Source organism: Azolla caroliniana, unplaced genomic scaffold (genome assembly GCF_043228905.1).
Source record: "Azolla caroliniana isolate FFs.n. ecotype wild unplaced genomic scaffold, voAzoCaro1.0.p SCAF_5, whole genome shotgun sequence".
NCBI classification, from domain to species: domain Eukaryota; kingdom Viridiplantae; phylum Streptophyta; class Polypodiopsida; order Salviniales; family Salviniaceae; genus Azolla; species Azolla caroliniana.
The window spans coordinates 10,332,106-10,355,572 of NW_028230440.1; the positions used below are offsets into that span (position 1 = coordinate 10,332,106).

Below are 23,467 nucleotides of genomic sequence, written 5' to 3' on the forward strand. Positions count from 1 at the left end.
TGGACAAAGGCAAAGGTAAGATGCCTGAATACAAAGTCGATCACCCCGACGACTGGGATTCGGATGTGTCGCCTCCCTCACTAGACAGTGAGTTTGGTGTACCCATCATGCATACACCCGGAGTAAAGAAGGTGCTCACATCGGTGAGAAAAAACTTCAATGCTCATCTGGAGCTAAGAACCTCGTCACTCGGCACGATTACAACGAGTATATGGCCCATCATTATGCCTTCGCGATGAAGGTAGCGGCCGAACAAGAGCCCACGAGCTCCACCGAAGCGGCTCGTAACCCACGATGGGTGGAAGTAGTGGACCTTCGCCCACACACTACAAGCCTTCGTCATCGGCTTGAGGGAGAGGAACCGAGATTGCCACGGCGAAGAAAGCCGAAGGCCAGACGGAAACACACGAAGCCGACGAAAGCCAAGGCGGATGTCGAACACCTCACACTTGAGTGTTGAGAGATCAAGCTCAACTTAGTTTAGTTAGTTAGTCAACCATGTAACTTCGTAGTTACCTAGATAGAATCTAGTTAGAAGTGTTGACTATAATGCCTTAAATAGGACCGTGTACTTAAGTGGGTAATCTAGATCCTCCACTCCTAAGTACATTTAATATAGGACTTACACATTAGTACCTATATTCTACTCACAGATGTGCACCTTTGCACATGAGATGTATATATACCTCATTGTGGGTATTTTTGTTTTTGATGATGATAATGCTAATTTAGTATAGTTGCTCATCCCCCATCTTGTGTTGTTCATAAGTGTTAACTTCCTCTCTCTCTCTCTCTCTCTCTCTCTCTCTCTCTCTCTCTCTCTCTCTTCCTCTCACACACATACACACATATCACTTAACCTTCCACGCTTATCAACTTAATCATATAATTAGGTGCTAATTAACCCACTTAATTATTTACCTAATTCTTAACAATAGCTATGTGAAAAAATGTCACCAGTGTCAGGTTAACAAAGCCGAGCAACGTAAAGCGCTGAACATTTACATCCCTTGTAAATTCCCAACAATAAGTGGGAAAGTATATCCATGGATTTTATTGTTAGCCTTCCTCGCACCCAAAAAGGTCATGATGCCATCTGGGTTGTGGTTGATAGACTAACTAAAATGGCTAGGTTCATTGCCACAAAAACCACGGTAATAGCTCCCGAATTGGCTTACCAATTTGTTGACAAGTTGTTTCGTTTTATGGGTTACCAATGGATATCGTGAGTGATCGAGATCCAAAGTTTACTGACGACTTTTGGACGCAATTCTTGAAGAAGTTAGAAACTACATTGAGCATGAGTTCCACAGATCATCCTCAATCCGATGGACAGACAAAATGAGTAAATCAAATTATTGAGAACATGCTTCGAGCATATGTTGGCGCAAAACCAGCAAAGTGGGAACGTTATCTCCCAATTTTGGAGTTTTCTTATAACAGCTCCAAGCATACATTGACAAGATATAGTCCTTTTATGTTGATGTATGGTTTTCAGCCACGAACCCCGATTGATGTTAATATACATCATAATGAGTTGCGAAGTATGCAAAACTTTCTTCGGGATATGCAACATATGTTGCATATTGCATGAGATAATATAAAAATAGCTCAAGATAGAGCACGTTCTTTTGTTGATCATCATAGGCAACCTCGTGTATTCAACCATGGACAGAAGGTATTTCTACGTGTACCTCACAATTCTAAGACATTGTCTACGGGTAAGTGCGCTAAGTTAGCCCCACGGTTTTGTAGAGCTTTTATAGTCCTCAAATGCATTGGTTCATTAGCTATCGTCTCGCTCTTCCTTATGGCATTGAAATCCATCCAGTTTTTCATGTAAGTCATCTAAAAGAACTTCTTGGTTCTAGCAACAATACAGTAGAAACTCTAGTTACTTTTGAAGAATTATCTTCTAAACCACATGTACCAGAAAGAATTCTCGATGTTAAAACAAAAAAATTGTGTTCTAAAATCATCCGAGAATTTAAAATAAAATGGATGGATAAATCTATCAAAGATGCCACATGGGAACGCGAAAATAGTCTTAGAACTAACTTCCCTAACTTTCCATTGTAGGAGTGCAATGTTTTAAAGAGGGGGAGTATGTTACGGGCATGACCATATCCTGTGGTAAGTTTTACCGTAGTATTCTATACATGTGGATAAAGTGTGAGGGTTAAACGCAAGTGTAAAGAAGGAAAGGATTACTTTTAATCCTTGGGATTGGGACAATCGATTAGGCCAAGTGTGAACTTGCCTGGGGGCCTTAGGTTTGGCTACAAATATGAGGCCTAGCTACCCTCATTTGATACATTATCGACCACTTCGAAACTCCGTCATTGTGGAGGGTCAACTCTTATAGCGAGTGCGCTAGCACCATGTACAACTCGACGCCACGATGGTGGTATGGGACACTGATCGAGGCTCGAGTCTGTCTCGATCCCTTCGCTTGGGGGTGGTCAGATGGATCGATACCCTTCTTTCTCTCTCCTCTCTTATATATTTATCGATTAAATCCTTATCATATGCGTACATTAGTAGCTAACTCTAACAAAAAAGGAGTTTGGTCTCCATCAGCATGTTAGCCGAAGACGGGTACCGAACAACTCAGAGTGATGCATTGGCATCACGATTACATAAATTAATATGCGAAAGTCGATGGTTGTTAGATGCACTCGGAATGATTTGGTTCATCTTGGATGGCGTGGCCAAATATTGGATCAAGAGAATGTGTCTTGGCATTTAGGTTACCATATTGTTGTTGATATCTCATTGTCTTAAAGTTCGAATTGGATATCAAGGACCATTTTAGACAAGTTTATGTAATAGTGGTCTCAAGCTTGGTTGTTTAGTACCAGTATCAAAGTGGTACAAGCTATAATGATTCCAATCATTTCTTATTTTTTGCCATTATTACCTTGGACAAAGAAATCACGTGATCAATTAGCTCGTTCACTTAAATGTACATTGTGGAAGAAAGAGTCAAAATTTGATCTAAGTTGGGTTTCATGGAACAATATATGTCCCCAAAATGGTTAGGGGGAGTTACATTACTAAATTTAGAAGATCATATGGTGGTTCGAAGATTCAATCTTTTTAAAAATATGTGCATATGTACTCGGCCTTGGGCAAAAATAAGTGGTTATTTTGTGGAAAAGGTTGGTATATACCATGGGAAAACGAGAATTACAGCCTCGTGGTAGCATGTTGCTAATAATACTCATTCATTTAAATGTTCGGAATCTATTATAGTTCAACAATGAGTGATTTCTTGGGTAGCGGTGTTTGAAATTGTTTAAAAGGGGACCCTTTGTGCGTAGAAAAGATAGTAATTCTTTGGTAGCAGAGGTGTTTGGCTACATCAAGGATATAACATTGGGATGGAAAAGAAATTCTAAACTCATTGCTCAATCAAATGGCAAGGATGGAGTTGTTAACTGTGGAAAATGCTATCTTAAAGTCACATAGAAAAATGATGGCCTTTTGGACTGTTAGAAATAAGTTTCATATATCACGTGGATATGGGTATATTTGACAATCAATATTGGCATTGCCTAGTTTAGTTTTCTCGATTCTAGAGTTGGTGGTCGAGGAACCATGGAAAGCTTGGTCATTTGGTATTGGAAAATCGATATTTGTGGTGCACACCAATGATGTATACCATAAGTAGGTTAAAGATAGAGCTTGGTTAACAAATAAGGTTTTGGATACATGGTACATTACTCGACATGTAAAGTGGTGGCGTCGAGTTTTAGAAGCAAGATGCGAGTCTCACCTTCCATTGGGTTGCCTTTAGCGATGACTTTAAAACGAGAACATGTTTTTTTTACAGTGGTTGACGGAGATGCCAAACATAGGTTCATTACATGCCCAATTGCGAAAGCCATTTGGATAGTTATATCACAAATTTGGGCATCAATAACATGATGTATTTTGCCACCTTTTGGGTGGGTTTACATTGATGATGATAAAGTTATACCTACACCATCATCTAAGGTCGTGTTTGATTACCTTAGGTATTGGGAGATGCGGTTTAATTGGACCATGAGAAGTGGATTCTTGTTTGATGGACTACTTCCAATAACATAACACCTTTGTAGGATGAAAGAGGGAGGTTGATTTGGCAAATTTTGCAACTATGTTGTCCCAATATGAGGTATGTAACTAGTGATGGATTTGATCATTTTCTAATTGAAGAAGACCATTTATTCTTGTTATATAAAAATGGTTGGAATTTCTGATTAGACAAATTAAGGGATGTTCATATGTAACTAGTGATGGATTTGATCATTTTGTAATTGAAGAAGAGAAGAATAAAGTCTTGTAACAATCTTCTTAACGACAATTTTTTACAATATTCATTCATTTGCAATTGGAGACAATATTTTCTTTATCGCATTGAACATCTAGAAATTTTGATATTGGAGACGTTTTCTTCTTTATCGCATTGAACATCTAAAAATGTTGACAAGGTCAGTCAAAGTAATGTGTGTATGTAAGATGATCGGAAATGATGATGTTTGCGATGGCAAAGATGTATATTGAGGTCTGAACATAAGTTTTTGAAGTGTTGAGAATGCCAACATTGCATAAATCACAATTGCTATCTCTTTATTGTTATTGCTTAAAAGCATCAAAATATGTGATTGTCAAAATCAACACAAAAAATCCATGTTGCATGTTGTCATCAATATACGAGACTGACACTTTGTTTGCTTTGTGAAGCAGTTGGATAGGTGGTTGAATGCTCCTAAATTGATTGCGAAACTAGAAGCTTAAATCAACTTTATGGTTACACTCACGTGGCATAGAATTTGGAGGATTTTTTTAGCATTGCCTTCCATACAAGACACGTATCTAGAAATGCACCAATCCTTAAGCAAGCTATATTGGTCTTTGGAGCACGTTGTCAAATCCTAAACCTTGTAGAATGCTTGTTATTCAACGATGCGACTGTATGAATTCTCTTCTAGGTGATGTGAACATATATGAAGAACACACGAAGGCACAAGTATCACGAGGCGATTGAAGCTATAATAATTCGGTTGCAACTTGAGGTTGGTAAAATATATTCATGTACTCTTTTGTCTCACACCCATCATCATCACGGTTGCAAAGGCGCGGGCGCGGGCGCGAGCGCGTCGCGAAGCCATCTGCGACGGGCGGACAAACGTGTGGGTGATGTTTGAATCCATGTGCTAATAATATTTCTTGTATTTTTCAGAGTGCAAGAGATGTACATATTGAGGAGGCATAGGAGGAGGAAAAAGGAATATAATGGTTTGGGATGGATGGCCAAAGTGGAGATGAGAGATGGGTACCAAAAAGATGAAGATAATGTGAAGGACCCAACCAATAATGAATGGGAGGACTTAAAAAAAGTGAAGAACCCCCCTCTCCCTCCTCTTTTCTTTCTCTTTTTCTCCTCCTTTCTTTTCCTTCTTCTTATGGAAGGGAAGAAGGTAAAAAAAAGAATATATTGTGTGTGTGTGTGTGTGAGAGAGAGAGAGAGAGAGAGATGAGAGAATAAAATACAATGTTTGGCAAAGAAGGAATTTGGGAGATAGAGATGGATATGGTGGTGGCTATGGCTATGGCTATGGCTATGGCAATGGCATGATGAAAACCATAACAACAACAACAGAAGAAGAAGAAGAAGAAGAAGAAGAAGAAGAAGAAGGCCCTTTGAGGCTTCTGGCTTGTTTAACTTAGCGATTTGTTTGGCTTCTTTCTCCTCCACCTCATCTTTCTTCATTCTTTTTTGTTTCTCCTTTTTCCCCCTCCTCTGTTTTTCCACTCCCCCCCCCCCCTGTCTCAGCTATGGCCTCTGTTCTGCTCCCTGGTTAGATTCAATCCAATTTGAGGGTTTCATTTTTCTTGCTTCTCCTTCTTTTCAGCTAAGGGTTTGACTTTTCTGCGTACAGTGCCTAACGTTCAAGATAATGGGTTCATGATCACATCCCAATCAGGAGGTTGTAATGGAAGCAGCAAGAAGACATTTAGGGTTTTCTCTTCGTCTCTCAGAAACAACAACAAGAGCTCTATCACCGTCAGGTAAATTTCTTCTCTTTTTCGCTCGGTCATGTGTTTTCTTTCTTCCATATGAGCTAGGGTTACACTCTAGTGCTGATATCAGCAAGGATTTTGTTTGGAAGTGAAAAATAGAGAGTAGCTAGGATGAGTGGTTTTATGTATAACGGACAAGGAAGTGTTGTTTAACCCTTACGTAAAGATCTCATAAGGAAATGGATGAAGCAGATGAATTTAAGCAATGTGAAACAAGGTCTCACTCCCCAATAAACATGTTTCAATGTGAATATGAGACGTCTCTGCATCTGGCATGTTAATAAGCAAGCAACACTGGAGGCTTGTGGTTGAGTAGACGATTTACGCATAGTCACATTGGACGCAATTTGTGGATGAAGAAATAAAGGAAAAATGATGCTGGATGGGAAGATCATGGTATGCACGATGCTATGTTCCGAGCAGTATAGATGCAATCTTGCGCAGATAATCATAAATCATAAAACATATTCATGTTTTGTATAGGCCTAGTCAGTTGAGCATGGATCAGTATGTTGTGCTTGGTTATAAGCAATATTCTTTATTACTACTTTTCCCTGACCTCCTAAGGAAACAATATTTTAGGAACAGTATGTGTGTACATCTGTGAATGATCTTGTCTAAGGATGGTTTATAGTTGATATCTTCACGCAGAGCCTTGGTTTCAGTGATAACTATATGTACATACATATGCATATGTGTACATACAGTATGCACCACTTCTAATGCTATTAATACCTTCTTTCGGGATTCAACTATGATGCATTCTTCATTTTCTCATTTAAAAGGACGACCTTGTGGTTTGTTTCACTTCTATTCTCATCCTCCCTGGAACTATTCAAGAATTAAAGGTTTCTTTTTATCCTTTACTCTGAAAAAACTGTGATTACTCGGTAGAGAGAACTCTTCTTCCTTCGCACCAGTGCTTCAAATGGGCATAGTTGGATTTCTGCTGCCTTCTTCTCATTGCAACCTTTCAGAGACTGAAATATTTGTTACCATGTTTTGGGAATTGGAATGAATCTACATGTATGGCAAAGTGACATTTGACCTCCAAAACAGTATTCCTGCTCCAACTGTTCTAAAGTGGCGGGGATGCTCATGCATTATGAGGTTACATCTGACATAATGAAATACTAAGGTCTGTGAAAGAAAACTATATGTGATCTACTTTTAATGTGCAGTATCACTGTAAGCCAGGACCATAGAAATTGTACATTTGATACAAGGTCCTTGTCATTGAACGCCTGCCCCAACACAGAAGTCACCGGATGCTGGATGTGTTTGGGTGGTCTATCCAACTCACTTTCCTAGGTGGAGTTGTGTCTAGGGGACACTTTAGATTCGTTTCAGATAGCGAGGCAACTTTGGCTGTCTTGACAAAACAAAAAATTATAAATTATACTGGATTTTTTAAAAACTATTCTCTGTAGAATTTTTAATTCAGGAATAACAGCTGTTTATTGATTTCACTATGTCTTATTAGATCACGTAAAAGTGAATTTCCGCGTCCATACTCGTGTTTTAGTCTCAAGATACAACATTTGAACATATTTTCTTCAGCCTTTGTAATGTTTTGTTTTCATCTTCATTTATGCATGATATTGATGCAGCTAAATATTGCATTGATATGGTTTTGTGGTTTATGTATGGCCAGATTTAGTGACAGGCACACATTTGGTTCAGTTCTGGAGCATCTTTCAGTTCTTCAGAAGCGGAAAGAATACAGAACAGAAGTATGTGTTGCTGCAGATTTTCCTGATTCAAAACCTGATGCATCTTCATATATGGGAGATCTTGGTTATCATCCGCTTGAAGATATCTCCAGCTTTGAGAAGAAAAAGAATATGGAGCTCACAGATCGAAGGTTAACAGATGCAGAGATTGCACGTACTCTCACTGAGGTTTGTATACTATTCAACTCTATGGACTGAAGCTCAATAAGTTTAGACCCAAAATTTATTTAATTCTGCCTGTTCTCTTTTTGTTTATGCAAGCTTCAATGCATCCTGAAACTTCCAAATATTTCAGGTTAATGAAAATGCTGTTATCTTTTCTTCATTGTGGGATGATGAAGATCACATTTTTGGCACAGAGGTGCAATTTCTTGTTGATGAGCACGGGGGTAATATACATTTATCCTTCTTTTAATATATGCATATGTGTATATGTATATATAGTTTTACTTTGTCATTCATTACAAGGTTGAAATGGATTCTTTTTTCTGCAAGATTTCTATTTTCAGATTGATGATGATAGTGAATTTCTTGCAACTCTTAACAATGCGGGAAAACAGATGGTACGAGGCAATATTGAAATTAGCATCACATGTCATTCCTTCTAGATTTGTTTGATTGTTTTGATTAATGACACATTTTAAACCTAGTTGATTGCTATCTGAAATTGAAATTTGTATTCAGAATGTTGCCATAGGATATGATAGTATTGAAGACTGGATTCTTGAACAACAAGAAGTTCAGAACGGAAGCACACAACATGATTCCGATGAAGATAGTTTGGATTCTGATGAGGATGACGAGGAAGAGGTATGGTGGTGATTAAAAATTTATAAACATAAATCAATTGAGTTGGATATATATAAAAATATTCCCCAAACTTATGTTGCTTTTCATTGCTTGCAGCATGAAATCATGCTAGTTAGAAATTTGTATTCTTGTATGACTTATTTGTCTGAGTGCAGCAGTGGACGATTCTCACTGAAGAGGGTACAGAACTCATCCTTGATGACCTGGAAGAAGAATCAGCAGAATCTATTGGAGATTGGAGTGGGCTAGGAACTCTACAATCCATTCATCCCCTTGATTTTGCAGATGCTTTGAGTTCGGTATGTATTGAGTACTTGAATTAAAATATCTTTCAGATGGCATACATTCTTTACTGAATTACAAATACTCTGGCTTACTGAAGGCTGCACTAGCAGATGATGATGTGAAAATTGAAAAGCCTTCCCAAAGCCTCAGAATTGTTGGTGAGGTGATCCGGTTGCATGGTGAAGAAGAGAAGTATGCAGAACAACTTTTTCAAGATAGATTTGGTAATGATGAAGAGAGTAATGCCGATGATGCTGATGATGAGGATGCTGATACTGATACTGATACTGATGCTGATGATGAATGGCAGACTTCAACAGGCGTAGTAGAAAGAACACCAGCAGGTGCATGCTGTGTTTTCTATTTGGTTTAGATGAATATTGCAAAAGCTACATCATTTTACTATTTAATATTAAATATGAATAAATGCATCTGTACTAGAGGAATTTCTTGATTTGCTCTTCCTTGGCTGTGCATTTTTAGAAATTTAGAACAGACATGGTATGCTTCCAATTTGCAGGCCAAGAGGACTCAGTATCTGTGATCAGTAGTTCAACTTCAACTGATTTTGTTGATTCCACAAGAAAGATATCCAACCAGCATAATTCTCTACATTCAAAATTTGGTGAAAAGTCCATGCTGTGGCCATCTGAAGGTGGGATTGGTGATTCTGATGGTGAAATGGTTGTGGAATTCAGGATGGTGTCAGATGACGGCGCTGAAGCAGAGGAAAACAAAGAAGACGAAAGCAACCAGAATGAATCTGGAGTTGCTTTCTACAAGCTTGATATTCAAAACATACATGTTATTTCATTCTTCCGCGCACAAGTACGTCTGATTTTGATTTCCTCAACTTTAAATTGGTTTATTATTTGGTTTTTTAACATACCTATGCATCTCCACATTGGAAAACTCATTATCTGAGGCATAAGCTTGTCTTGATATCTGGGGAGGAACTGGTGTTCACTTCTTTTTATATTTCTCTTGTACCTCATCTTTAAACATAAAATGGTTAATGAGAACCATTTTGTGAAGTGACCATAGAACCACTCTGAGCCACTCCTAGATTATTACTAGAAACTAGCACGAGTCATAACTTGTCATCATTTTCCATGTCAGCTTTGGATAGGGGCACCCACTTATTTTTAGAGGGATCACACCCTCTGGTTCTGTTTATGAGGAAGATGTTGAGTTCTGCGCCAAATCTGAGGTTATATCTATTCAGATGGTGACCCTGACACTTCATAGATCTTTCAAGACTTGTACATCCTTGGCTTTAACATCAGAGACATCCTTGGCTCTTTGCAGTTACAAACTTTGCCATTCTTCCAAACGCACTTCACTTATGTGCTTTTATCTCTCACTCCACACTCCCTTTGAAATTCTGAGAATTGAAAACACAGTCCATATTTCCTCTTTCCTATGGGGTTCTCTGGGAGAGAGACTCTCCTTTTCTTCATGTTTTCAATAATTAATGGGTTAGTGCTTGAGTCATTTTACCCTTTCTCCAACTATCCTCACACGTTCTTTCTCCAACTATTTAGTAAGACACCACTTTGTTGCAGTCAATGGTAGACAAGGTTGACTTCCAATCAGTGAAGCCGGATATTCTTTCTCGAGCAGGGCATGAAATCATTGAACGTTTGAATGCCCGTGGAAAAGTTCTCGAGGATGCATTGAAATCAGTATGTCTGCATAGGAAAGGACTTGAAGTGGAGGTAAGTTGCATCTATTTTCGTCTTTCTTATATGAGTGACATGATCCAGAAGTTATGCAATTGAGAACCTGTTTGCAACCTGATTTTTATCCATTGATGATTCATCTGAAAATTGTTATACAGTAAAAACTGTAGTAATGATTTATGAAACATTGATACATTGACCTATTTTATTTATACTAGAGCTAATAAAGAATAAAGATGTATCATATGTATATGTGTATTACTAGCTTTTAGGGAATGCATTATTTTCTTTTACAGTTGAGTAGGTGTTTTTTGGTTCAGACACTTGGTTCTTGCTTTAGAACTTTTTAACATTTTTCATGTAACTTTGCTAGTAATTTCTTTGCAGGAAGTGGCACTGCTTCATCTAGATAGCTTAGGGATGGATTTGCGTGTACATTGCGGAAGAGAAGTGAAGACTGTGAGAATTTCCTTCAGCCAACGGGTATATTTTATTGGATTTCCATGTCTAGTATCCAAATAGATTCTTAACTAAATGCAATTGTGAAAAGTGTCTTATTCTCGATCATTTTTTACTGTCTTATTAAGAGCATAACGAATAAAGTTTGAATGTCTCTCTCAAAGCACACCTTTTAACTGTAGTCTGAGGGCATTAGATGGATAATGTTTCTGAGCTGTCTTGGCAGGCAACATCTGAAGAGAATGCAGAGCAGCTCATTAATGAGCTATTGTTTCCGGAAATTCCATTGAAAGGTCGAAGAAAGCGAAGGGCATGGCCGTAAATCAAGTATTTCTGATCTTTCTGCTCAATCAATTTCCATTGGCAAGCAGAAAACTTCATATTCATTTCGGATAGAAGTCACAAATGAGCGTCACTTAGATTACAAATTGCTGCGTATATGCATCCGAGTTTCCACTTCAAACTGCTTGCCCATGCTCAGAAATGTTAATTCCCTGTAATCGTTCACATTTTAAAAGGAAATGGGCAGTTTAACATGATTTTTTGGATGGAAAGCAATTAGCCTTGTGAGTCTGCCAACCCTTCTTTTGGGGTGCTGTCAGTAAAGAGAATCAGTGATGAGCACCTTAAGAGTGGAAAAACAAAAGACATGTACATCCACAAAATGTCAGAAATAAAATTCTGTTACTTCTATTGAGTAAAAGCAATGGATGGCCTAATTTTCTTTGCCCCCAATTCACTAGTAAGTAGTTTAAAACATTGCAACAAATATTAAGCCAAACCGAAGTCTAGTTACTCATGTTGTGTTGTGGTCTCCCTCGTAAACAGTGTCAAAGTGTTTACCTTATCACAATGCATTTCAAAATCTGGTAGCTGCTTCTTAGTGTAAAAGTGTACTGAAAATTTTGGCATGTGGTTTCTGGCATTTGGAGCATAAGCACTAATAGGTATGATATGTGAACTTAATCAACTCAGCTATACATTGATCCCATAACTTTGTCATTGATGTCCTAGAGTCCTATCATAGGCCATGCAGTGTGCACATATAATGCACATTTAGTGTATTCAACATGGCCAGATATCCACCTAAGGCACTAGCCTTAACCTAATGCTAGATGTTTCACAAACACTAACATCCTTTGAATCCTATACGAGACCGATTAAATATGCCCTAGATGTTTCACAAACACTAACAGTCTATATCAGCATTTTCTGTGCATCCTCAAGTTAAGATGGTTTGCATAAATGTTTGTGAGCTTTATATGCAACTGCAGAACTCACTATCAATCAATTAACTTTCTCACAAATCACTATCAATCAATTAACTTTCTCACAAATGTGTAGCAATTGACACAAATAATAAGATTTCTCACAAACCACTTGGCTAAAAGAAAATCCATATACATGTGCAACCATTGATTGACACATGCGTGATATTTGCAATATTCGAGCATAAGAAATGGTCCCAAGAATATTATAAAACCATTCCTTTTGCAAAATAAATTTATATAATAAAAATTAGTTAATTCACTAAAAAAGAACAATCATTCATTAATAGATTATAAAAATATAATTAGTGTCAAGTTTCTTTTTTAGTGTCAAATAAAAAAGAGGGGAGTTTATGAGCCTTTCTTTTTTTTAATTTTTAATTTTTAATTTTTTTAAACAACTATTTTTACATCTATTATAAAAATATGATTCGTGTCAAGTCCCCTTTTTAATGTTAAATAAAAATATCCATAACAAATTTTGGGAGAGTAAAAAGTGTGAAATTAATGAACCTTTATTTTTATTTTTTTATTTTTTATTTCCAAAACAAACTACTTCCTTTAGTTATGGCAATGTACATAAAAGATAATATACAACTCATATCTTACATATTTTATTTTATTATTAAAAATAAAACGAATATTTTTACATCTATTATAAAAATATTATTAGTGTCAAAAGTCCCCTTTCTATTGTCTAAGTGAAAATATACCCTTTTTGATATCTAAGAGACTAAAAAAGAGGGAGTTTATTACCTCTTCTCTTTTTTAAAACGAATACGTTTTCGTGCATTCGTATTCATATTCGTATGCATTCGTGGGGCGAATATGTCAATCTATGCATGCAACCATGGCGAAATCTATCATTACTTCCATTAACCATTACAATAGAATTTGTTATTTAAATAAATTAAAGCTTGCTAGATTGGTTGTCCATACAAAATTGAACAGATTTATCCTTGAATATAAAATTAGAGGGGTCTAAATGTATAGAATAATACAATATCTATGCCTACTCTTTTTATAGAAACAATATACGACCCGAGTCAACTCCAATTACTGGTTAAGTTCTGCATTTTCGAGTACATACGCAAATGAGAAACATGGGGCATTTCCTAATGTTTCATATCATGGCTCATGTAAAAAAAGTTAATAGGACATCTACATCCATGTCATAACATGATAATAGAAGATGGAACCTTGGGAATTGTTGGCTAATAATATTATTACCCTAGGAACAAGCTTTACCATCATTGAAAACTGGATTGAGCAAATCACGATAATGGTATTGCGACACTCATATTGGCTCACATAAAAAAGAGGGAGAATGTTGCATATCAGAAACTTGAGGGTGAAAGTGAAACATAAGCTAAAACAAAGTTTTGGAAAACTATAGAGCAAGTTTCGACAATACTTCACCGCCAATAATTTGTACATACATATATCAGAGCCGCCATTTATGTCCTTGGTGTAGTAGCTCAGAAAGTGTGATAAAAGTGTATGTTTTCAGGCTCAGACAAGAGGTACATATTGATAAACAATTACAATTCGCAATTATCGTATAGGCTGGCTGATATGTTACTTTTCTACGAATATGTCATCACAACCCATATTGTATATCAGTTTCATTGAACTTTTTAAGATGTGAAGTGTCCCTTCCACCTTGCATAGCCCAAGATCACAAAGAAGAGGATGGCTGACACTGATACAAAGCTGGTAACAACAGGAGTGAAAACACCATGTTTATTGTACAACGGGCAGGGTATATTTACTGCCAAAGCCCCAGCACATCCCGAGACAAGGGAAGCTGTAAATGCTAATACACCCAGAGTGAGATGAAGCTGGATAAGCTCATTTCGTTGATTATCTAACCGAATGTTCACGTAGTCCTCAGTATCGTCAATATACTCACGTACCTTGCATTCAAATACATCCATTAGAGCATAGCCAAATCAACCTTCAAACATGCAAGAAAGGAATATTTGGAGAAGCATAATATAATGTATTGTTTATTGATATTGCTAAGGTGTTCAACTCAATGGCCACAAATTCATTCCTGTTTTTGTAAGTTGCATAAAGTCCATCTGAATTGCTATGCACACAATCAAATTCAAACACAAACAATCTATTTAATCATCTAATGTATCTAAAGTTCAAATACACTCGAATCCGTTCACATGCATAATAGTGTATATAAACAAATTAAGATGCTTAAGTACAGATAGATAGTAGGTCTAATCATGCAGATAAACAAACTAATATGCTCAAGTACAGATAGGCTGTATGCATATAATACTGCAGATAAACAAAATAGGATGCAAAAGTACAGGTACAACGTCTATGTATTAACAGTGAAATAAACAAAATAAGATGCAAAAGTGGCCATAGATAAAAAAAACATACCGCAAGAATCTTCTTTCGAGTACCATCAATCTGCACAAAGTATGCTTCAAGTAACATCTCAAGCTCCTCAACATTATAATCATTTGCAGAGCTTACAAAGCTGGTATTACTGGATCGGCGAGAACTCAGATGCGAAACTCGTGGTGAGTTCACAGGACTAACCATGGAATTCAATTCTTCTTCCTGAGCAATGAGATTCTTGCGAGTCAAATAGAGATGAGCCATGTCTTCATCATCATCGAGAAGGTGCTCCATTTCATCCCTCACCTGTCATTGTCTAAGAAGAAACAGATTGTGAGAATAACCAAGAGTTTTGTTTAGGGAGGATACCAAAAATCTGAAGTGACCCCAACTTTCCATTATTTCACCAGATACCCTTGGCTAATCCTTGAAAGAGAGAGAAAAAGGACATGAAGTGACCGCATAAATTGCTCAAATAACATGTAATTGAGAAGGGGGTGAATTTAGTGTATGATTGCTCGCATTGCACTTATATAAAGGAATTTGAGGAAATAACAAAAGTCGGAGCATTTAGGGAAATAAGAAAAACTCGAGCAAAGAACCAGAAAGTAATGGCCTACCTTTTGCACACGAGCAAGGAGTCGTGTAAGATTGCTTTTTAAGCTTCGAACATGTTCTAAGTTGCTAGTACTAACATTCCGTGTTAGCTCATCTAAAATGGGATATGCATTTTTCTCCAGCTCTGTCACTCTTGCATCCAGAGAACCACACACAACTTCAAGTGCTACTTCAAGAACTCTGAACTCAAATGGAAGTTCATCCTCAGTAGACCCAACAAAATCTGAGCCTAACAGAGGCTCATCTTCTTGAGTATCAGTTAGTTTGGATGACACAAGGTCTAGATTTCCATTTCTATGCACATCATGGGTTCTTGAAATTAGGAGTTGCTCCTTCAGTTGGTCTATGAATGGAGCAACAGTTGCGGTTCTAGGATCCAGAATCAGAACTTCTTGTGCAGTCACAATAGCTTTGATAAATTCCAGATTCACCACAATTGCCTTATCTCTTGCTGCAAACCATAAAAGAGAAATGATCTAATATGGCATCTTTTCAACTCACATAAATAAATTAATCTCTCTACATAAATATTCATTGGACAATATACTATAAGACTTCTACATACAGACTAAAAATAACAAATTGACATTATAAATTTAAGATTACAGTTCTCACAAAAAGTCAACTTACTGAGAAAATATATATATATATATATATATGTTCATGAACAAAACAAAACATAAACAATTTGGTTTTCATAATTTCAAATGAAACAGAGTTTCTGTGTGATAATGTTCATAGAGTAAGCACAAGGTCATAAACAGAAGAAAAAAAATTCAAATCTTATTGCCACAAGGGCTAGTCCATGTCCCCTTGTCCATTCATAATAGACATCCTGGTCATTGTGAGGGAGATCATCCACGAAAGTGTATCATCCTCTAAAAAATGTGGTTGAGTCAGCGACAAGCTTATTAAGATGATAGGACCAATATCATTGCTCAATCGCACCACATTAATAGAATCACAGCATAAAAAATGATTAAGTCCAGTACTTAAAACCTTTATTTTTAAATTTAATGCTCACATGTGCCCTGGGTGCACCAATTATTTTGTGCATCAATTATTAGCACCTCATGGCTTTGAGGCATTCCATAAAGGCAAATCTCTCTCTCTCTCTCTCTCTCTCTCTCTCTCTCTCTCTCTCTCTCTCTCTCTCTCTACGTATATACATACAGATATAACGATATGTAGACATGTATGTGCGAGTATATATAGATGTATGTATATCTTTCTCTTTGAATAAAAAAGAAGAATCAATTACCTAGAATGCTCGAAGATTGGGAGAAGACAGGGCCCAAGATGCGAAGATCACGAGCAGGAATGGAGACGAGCTTCGTGAGAGTACTCCTGTCCAATTCCAGAAGCTCGGAGTCGCCGTCGGACCGGAGGCGCATCCAGAGGCGACCATCGGGTTTCTTCTTCTTCTTGAGGAAATTCATCTGAAGGATCTGTCCAGCGTCTTGCTGATGAGGCTTCCCATCCAGGACAGTGTAGGAAGCCCGGTCTGCGATGCGATCTCGGAAGAAGACCGGCGGCTTCCCCATCTATCTTTCTGGGTTTCTCTGTCTGTCTTGTCTGTTACTCTGATCAGAACAAGGAAGAATCAATGGCCCATCATCCATCATGAGCCAATCAATATGTACATACATAACGGTGGGACTTGGTCACATCAACATGGAAAGGAAGGAAGGTCATTGGGGGGGCATGAAGAGCCTCTGTCATCTCATAAGGGGTGTGTGTGTGTGTGAATGTCCTTTAAGGGACACGAGAGTACATATCTCATCTTTGTACATATGTATGTATGTACTCGAGAGGCAAGCTGATCGTCGTTGCGTCTTGATGCCATGGACACCTACCTTCCAATCCTGCTGACATTCCAAGAAAGCTTCGTATAAAATCCTGACCTAATTGTTGCCATCATGTGAAACATCGAGAAGGTAAGAGATGACATTATTGATAGAGAGAGAGAGAGAGAGAGAGAGAGTTTTTCGTAAGCCCATTACTTGGTGGCTTCATGTTATCAAGGCAGGTTGGTGTTCTCGATTGATGTTACGAGCGAAGGTATTTATTTGGAGAGTTATGGTTGGACTTGTGCCATTGGGGGATGCATTTAAAAAAAAAAACATTACTAAAGGAACATGTTTCTTTTGTTCGGTGGAATTGGAACATATTAGCCATCGATTTCTTTCATGCCCGATGACAAGGATGGTTTGGAGGTGTATTAATTTAGTGTGGATGTCTCGAACTGGAGTAAGCCTATCGTCCTTTAGTTGGGTTTTTGCACATATGGAGAACAATGAACCGATGTCTCATTTCCAAATTATTTTTGAGTTCTTGAGGTATTGGAAGTTATGGTTCAATCGGAACATGCGGAATGCCTTCACTTTTGATTCGCAAGTTGGGGTGACAAATATATGTTGTAAAGTTAAAAGGACTTGTTTTGTGGCAATTGACATTACTAGAGAAGTCACAAAATCTCAATCATGAAGAGAGAGATCTAAGGTCACATATCATCATATTCGCCATTTGAATTGGTGTGTAAGGTGCATCGAGTTTGGACTTTTAGTAGTATTTTGATCCATATAAGGGTTCTATACATTGCAGTAAGTTAGTCACGATGGTGTTTTTTTCCTTTCGTAATGAAAGCCATTATTTAGAGAGAGAGAGAGAGAGCCCAAATAGATGTAGCTTAGTTGGTAAGGTTCCCAGTCACGATGGTGTTTTCTTCCTTTCGTAATGAAAGCCATTATTTAGAGAGAGAGAGAGCCCAAATAGATGTAGCTTAGTTGGTAAGGTTCCCCAATGGATGACCAGAAGGTCATGGGATTCCACAGTGGCATCTAGTAAATTAAGAAACATGTATGAAGTAATAGAGAGGTGTGAAAATTGGGTTTCGAACCCAAGATGTATTGCCAAAAGTTTTAACAAATTGGTGCTAGAGTAAGATAAATATAATAGAAAAAAACAGAGATCATTTTCTTATTCATGAGGTATTGGGGATTGCATGCAAGAAGCATAAAAAAGAATGATTCCAAAATAATAAAGTTATGTCTAATGTGTAATGATGTTATTTACAGATTACACAATTGTGATATGCACAATGCTTTCATATTTGATAGTAGGCATGAATTCAAAGCATATCTACGAAAGTTGAAAGGAGTAATAACGTGATAAATTTCTTTATTGCAGCAAGTAGAAATTCTTCTTCGGTGGAGTGTTTGGCAATTCAACATGTTCCACTACCCTTGTAGTTAGTGGGTGACCATACTCCATTGTAAATAGTTATACCCATAGCAAGTAATGTTTTTCATACACACATTTATTAATATAATTGTGTGTTTTCAACATCAAAGAGAGAGAGAGAAAGGTTGGGTTTCACATGCCTTAGGTGTCTTCTTTTTATCTTCTTTCGTCAACTAAGGTTGGGGTTCACATTTAACTAAAGTTAGGCATCACATGGCCCCCCACTTTTTGCACTCTTTTCTCTCATCCATCAACAAGAAAGATTATTCATTTGGTTTGGTGAAAATGATTTGCAACACCTTGCAATATGCAAGCTAAACCATGTAATCATCAATGAGTCAAAAATGTTTTAGTAGTATTCAACCAAGCTTTTTCCAGATTTCTAGGAACCTAGCACCAATGTCTGGGAAATGTTTCTTTAGTAATTGGCTTAGTGGTAGAATTTTTTATTGCAAGCCATGAACATGTTGTTTGAATGTTATTTGCTCACCATCATTCATTGAACGAAAACCCTATCATATGACACATATGAGCTTGACCCAAGTGGTAAAAAAATAAAAATAGTTGATGAATAAACTAAACACGCAAAAGACTATAGTCTATGATGATGAACATGTTTGCTCGATAATAATAAAAATGCATGCAAAATGACCATGTGAATAAGTATTACATGGTAGATCATAGTATGAAAACATTTTGTTTACTCGCCATATAAGCAAACAACGTCAAACATTTGTTGTTATATAGAAACATGCAAACACGAATGTGTAATGCTACAGCCTGGCCTTTGAAAGTGGCAAGTTTCATATCGAGCAATCGATTTGACTGAGCATTCAATAAAATCTCAAAAACACATGGTAAAGAAACCAAGAAAATGTAGGCACTCTACAATTTATTGTTCTTTTGGTTGTTGGGCAAAAGTGGCATTTATTTGCTAGAGGACGGATGCATTTGCTACCACTATCCCCATACTAAATGCTTCATCACTCATTTGGATGATTGCCAGCCCTTTGTGCTAGGCTGTGGTTTTGGTAGAAGAAAAAGGCGAAATTTATCTCTCAATGAAAATTGTCCTTATGTAAGTTGGAACCTCGAATTTACTAGGTCGATAGGTATATCCCTCACCTTTTATGACCATATTTGCATGTGCAAAGGTTGTTCCGACGTATTCATCATCTTCTTGATAACAACTAGTCTCACAATAAATCATGCAAATTCGTTGCCCATCAATACATGGCCTGATTTTTCGTAGGACCGTAGTATGACAATTTATCCGAGTTCATAGGACCATAGTCTAATTTCCATGTCTGAGTTTCATATAAGCACCATTGATATGTGACACTATTTGATCTTAGTGAAAGGCCAACCTTTTGTCCAAACAAGGAATAAGGAGGTAGGCAACTGTGTAATGCACTCACCGCCATATACACTTGGATTCAAGGTATTGAGGGTTAGTTTCAATTGTTTGGCTGGGCATGTATGGCTCCAAATGCTTGGTCATGTTAAGCTCGAGCAAGGATAGAGGATGATGTGATAGTCATTGTGATATGATGGTAGCATTAACCTAGCAACCCCATTTTGTTGTATCAATAAAGAAAACAAGTATTTTGAAGATCATTTAATTCATTGCTTTCTTGATGATTCATCATTCTTTTGGAGTAAACATAGGCATACATATATGGCATCCTCCAAAGAAGAAGACGAAGAAGTAGATATGAAGCTTTTATGTCAAAGTGCAAGGGCAGCATTGAATTCATCACACACACACACACACACACACACACACACACACACACACACATATGTATATATACACATATATCTTCCACTGTACCCGGTTCTATTTGCTCCTTTGCACTTGCTCTTGTATATATATTTATATATGTCTTAATTCTGAGGGGATTCCCACATTGTTGCCATGAGGTCTTAAGAGTGAGGAGAGAGACATTAGCATGGAGAATTTCATTCTAAGGGCCATAATCTCTGCCGGGCTTATTCTTGTGGCATTCGCGGTTTTGCTTCGCAAGAAACCCAAGCATATAACCAGCCTCAAGGACAAGCATGTGTTCATTACAGGTGGATCAAGTGGCATTGGCTTAGCTTTGGCAAAGCTCTGCCTCTCACAAGGGGCCTATGTGACCCTCATCTCCAAGACGCATGCGAAACTCGTCAATGCTTATGAAGTTCTCACCAAAACCATGGGATATCCTTCCGATCACATCCGTTTCGAGGTATGTTTTAACAACCCTTATGTGTTTTTTTGGAACACCTTTGTTTATAAACTCTTTTTCTTTTCTTACTTTCAAATACTCATGGTGTTGTGTCAAGCCATGTTGATACGCATAGGCAGTTGATGTAGGTGATGCAGCCGCGGTTTCATCGGTCATCAAGGGAAGTTTGAATTGGAGGGCGATCGACATATTGATTTGTAATGCCGGATTAGCGTGCCAAGGCCACCTAGATGAAGTCGAGATCAAACAGTTGGAGTATATGGCAAGAAGCAATTTCTTAGGTTGTGTGTTTCCCCTTCATGCTGCCCTTTCTCACATCAAGTCAAGAAGCTTTCACACCCCTTGTTCCGTCATCATCATGGGCTCATCGGCAAGCTTGGTAAGCAAATCATCTCATCACTTTTTATTGTCTCATATGCTAAGCTATTCTAATCACCTTTAATCTTGCAGGCATTCATACCCGAGGCGAACATATACACTGCAACAAAGCATGCACTGAAAGGGCTTGCCGATTATCTGAGGGTTGAACTCATGCCATACAACATTCCAGTAACATTTGCGTGTCCACCTTTCGTAGAGACTCCAATGCTGGATCAAGGTAAAAAGAAAATGCAACAACATAAGGCAACCAAACTCAACTAGCCAAGTATATATGGTGGACATAATTGGTGAATGTGTGAGGAAAATGTCAGGTCTTATATTGCTTGCCACATCACAAAACAAACATGTTTCTGACATCCTTTTCCTCATCCAGGAAGGAGCCCACACATTCTCTCATGTTTCTGTTAACCATGTTCGGCGTTATCATTGTAAGAGAGAGGGGGAGAAAAACCCATGTAGAGAGTTGGATGAAGGTAAACTAGCCAATTGTATATTGATTGGCTGGCGAAGACCTTCAATGCACCTATTAACCTGGCATGATGCACACCACCATTATAACAAGTGGAAAGGACATTTGTCTTCCATGTGGGAGAAGAGTGTTCACCATTATGAGCTTATGTAGGTGAGGCTCCACATACCAAACCAGGTGAGGTGAGGCTTAAGGGTTGTTGGTTCCAATAGGATGAGGTTACTACCACATTTAAGAGCTTTTAGACATTTTTCTCTCTGTGTCTGGAAAACCCTAGTTTTTTTCATGTTACTCTTCCCTATAGTGTTTTAACCTTAATGATGGGTAGGGGCATGACAACACCCTTCCCTGCACAGTGCATCGCACCTGAAAATGTCCGTGAGAATTGTGTGCATCTTCTTAATATTGTTCATAAAGACAAGTTCTTTCTGTTTTTTGAAATGCAAGGTTTTTCATGCCTTCCCCTCCTCCCCCCCACCAATTCCTCTCTCTAACTAGTGAAAGGTTATTGCTAATGAAAATGTTTGTCAGTGGACAAAGCGGGGCGAAGCGCAAAGCTGATACAGAAGCTTTGTTTCTACGACCGATCGAGAGCACAGTCGGCGGAGGAGGTGGCACACAGGGTAATGGAGGCGGCGAAGAGAGGTGAATTTCTTGCGACCACCGATATTGGCTCGTTCATACTCAGTGTGTTGGGTCGGGGCATCATCCCTGCGGATTCATTGGGCAGAGCTCTTTGTGAACTCCTTTGTATGGTGCCAATGAGGATTATCAGCTTCTATTGGTTCTCCTATGCCACAAGGCTTCTGCAAAGACCCAAGTCCCACTGACTCTGCTAACTTTCATCAATGGTCATTCATATCCCCAATCATGATGACCTCCCCCCATTCATGGATCCCCATTTCTTTGCTCCAGTAACAAACTTTCCGATTTTAGCCCTTGTTGATAATATTGATCTCACATGCTCCTTCTAAATAAACCATTTGCGATCAAGGAATGACCTTCATGAGGATGTTCAGCCACAGAAACATGCTCATGTCTCCTCTAAAATTATGCACACTCTATAGTCTTTGCAGACAACCTAGCGATTCCCGTAATATTCAATAAATGGCTTGCCTAAGTGATGTTCATATATATATCCTCTAGTCATGCACTCTGCTCATCATTGTGAGTCACACAGCTCCATTAATGGATTGCTCTCTACAATCAACAAATGACCTTCTTGAGGATGTTCAACTAGAGAAACATGATCATGTATCCTCTGATCATGCGCTCTGTCTGGTCTTTGCACACACAGTCTATCTAGTAAATCACAACAATAATAACATTAAATTAGAAACATCCACATCTCAAACAAGCATATGCAACCATCCATCCAATGCCCATCCAACCTACATCATTGAAGGCAATCAATCATCCCCAATGTTGCAACTTAAAATCATCATTGTTATTTGTGAAAGGGAACCCAACAGATTGTTTGACCATTGGAAAGATTTATGAGGAAATCTAGAACTCTTCTCAAACATTCATCCATCTCTTAAAGAAGCAGGCTAGGGCTCTCGTGGAAGTGGATTGAGAACATAGTGATGTTTTCTTATAACAAAGAAATATGTGTTTACCTATTTCTATATTTTATGTATGATCTGAATGCATACACAAAAGAAACGTGTGCTACCTATCTCTAGATTTCTCGTATGATTTTAACACATACACAAAGAAATATGTTTACCTATTCTATATTGCTTGTATGCAAAGAAGAGGCACCGTCCATCACATTGTCTAATAAGCATGCCAAGTTCTGTCAAATTTAAGCATGTACATGCCTCAAATAGGCAGGCTTAAGGGCTGATTTTCT

General features: G+C 37.9%; 3 protein-coding genes across 6 annotated transcripts; 2 read left to right on the forward strand and 1 right to left on the reverse strand.

The window, feature by feature from the left end:
* The first annotated feature begins 5,611 nt into the window (after positions 1–5,611).
* LOC147864119 (uncharacterized protein At3g49140-like) lies at positions 5,612–11,729 on the forward strand. 4 transcript variants are annotated; one of them, XM_087319794.1, is made up of 12 exons: positions 5,615–5,845; positions 5,928–6,057; positions 7,724–7,970; positions 8,098–8,191; positions 8,298–8,365; positions 8,487–8,612; positions 8,768–8,911; positions 8,995–9,241; positions 9,418–9,725; positions 10,463–10,615; positions 10,967–11,062; positions 11,265–11,729. In XM_087319794.1, exons 1-12 carry the CDS (start codon positions 5,824–5,826, stop codon positions 11,358–11,360), a joined length of 1,731 nt encoding a protein of 576 aa, XP_087175920.1. In that variant the 5' UTR covers positions 5,615–5,823; the 3' UTR covers positions 11,361–11,729. The 4 variants fall into 4 exon arrangements, with proteins under 4 accessions (XP_087175923.1, XP_087175920.1, XP_087175922.1 ...); XM_087319796.1 differs by having other exon boundaries at positions 8,995–9,219; positions 9,426–9,725; XM_087319795.1 differs by having other exon boundaries at positions 8,771–8,911.
* A 1,927-nt stretch (positions 11,730–13,656) lies between these two features.
* On the reverse strand, positions 13,657–16,853 carry LOC147864120 (magnesium transporter MRS2-4-like). Its single transcript, XM_087320012.1, has 4 exons — positions 16,550–16,853; positions 15,291–15,739; positions 14,710–14,976; positions 13,657–14,222 (listed from the first exon to the last, which is right to left on the reverse strand). Exons 1-4 carry the CDS (start codon positions 16,830–16,832, stop codon positions 13,944–13,946), a joined length of 1,278 nt encoding a protein of 425 aa, XP_087176138.1. The 5' UTR covers positions 16,833–16,853; the 3' UTR covers positions 13,657–13,943.
* A 3,503-nt stretch (positions 16,854–20,356) lies between these two features.
* On the forward strand, positions 20,357–23,234 carry LOC147864121 (uncharacterized). Its single transcript, XM_087320239.1, has 4 exons — positions 20,357–20,762; positions 20,878–21,141; positions 21,213–21,360; positions 22,144–23,234. The coding sequence occupies exons 1-4, from the start codon at positions 20,484–20,486 to the stop codon at positions 22,440–22,442; spliced, it is 990 nt and encodes a 329-aa protein (XP_087176365.1). The 5' UTR covers positions 20,357–20,483; the 3' UTR covers positions 22,443–23,234.
* The last annotated feature ends 233 nt before the right edge of the window (positions 23,235–23,467 follow it).

Excerpts from the sequence above, each read along its gene's own strand:
- LOC147864119 (XM_087319794.1), top strand. The coding sequence starts at position 5,824 with ATGGCCTCTGTTCTGCTCCCTG. Across the intron at positions 7,971-8,097 it reads TTGCACGTACTCTCACTGAG|GTTAATGAAAATGCTGTTAT; the intron begins GTTTGTATACTA and ends CAAATATTTCAG. Across the intron at positions 8,366-8,486 it reads ACAATGCGGGAAAACAGATG|AATGTTGCCATAGGATATGA; the intron begins GTACGAGGCAAT and ends ATTTGTATTCAG.
- LOC147864120 (XM_087320012.1), bottom strand. The coding sequence starts at position 16,832 with ATGGGGAAGCCGCCGGTCTTCTTCCGAGATCGCATCGCAGACCGGGCT. Across the intron at positions 15,740-16,549 it reads CCAATCTTCGAGCATTCTAG|CAAGAGATAAGGCAATTGTG; the intron begins GTAATTGATTCT and ends TATGGTTTGCAG. Across the intron at positions 14,977-15,290 it reads TCCTTGCTCGTGTGCAAAAG|GTGAGGGATGAAATGGAGCA; the intron begins GTAGGCCATTAC and ends AGACAATGACAG.
- LOC147864121 (XM_087320239.1), top strand. The coding sequence starts at position 20,484 with ATGGAGAATTTCATTCTAAGGGCCATAATCTCTGCCGGGCTTATTCTT. Across the intron at positions 21,142-21,212 it reads TGGGCTCATCGGCAAGCTTG|GCATTCATACCCGAGGCGAA; the intron begins GTAAGCAAATCA and ends TTAATCTTGCAG. Across the intron at positions 21,361-22,143 it reads GACTCCAATGCTGGATCAAG|TGGACAAAGCGGGGCGAAGC; the intron begins GTAAAAAGAAAA and ends AATGTTTGTCAG.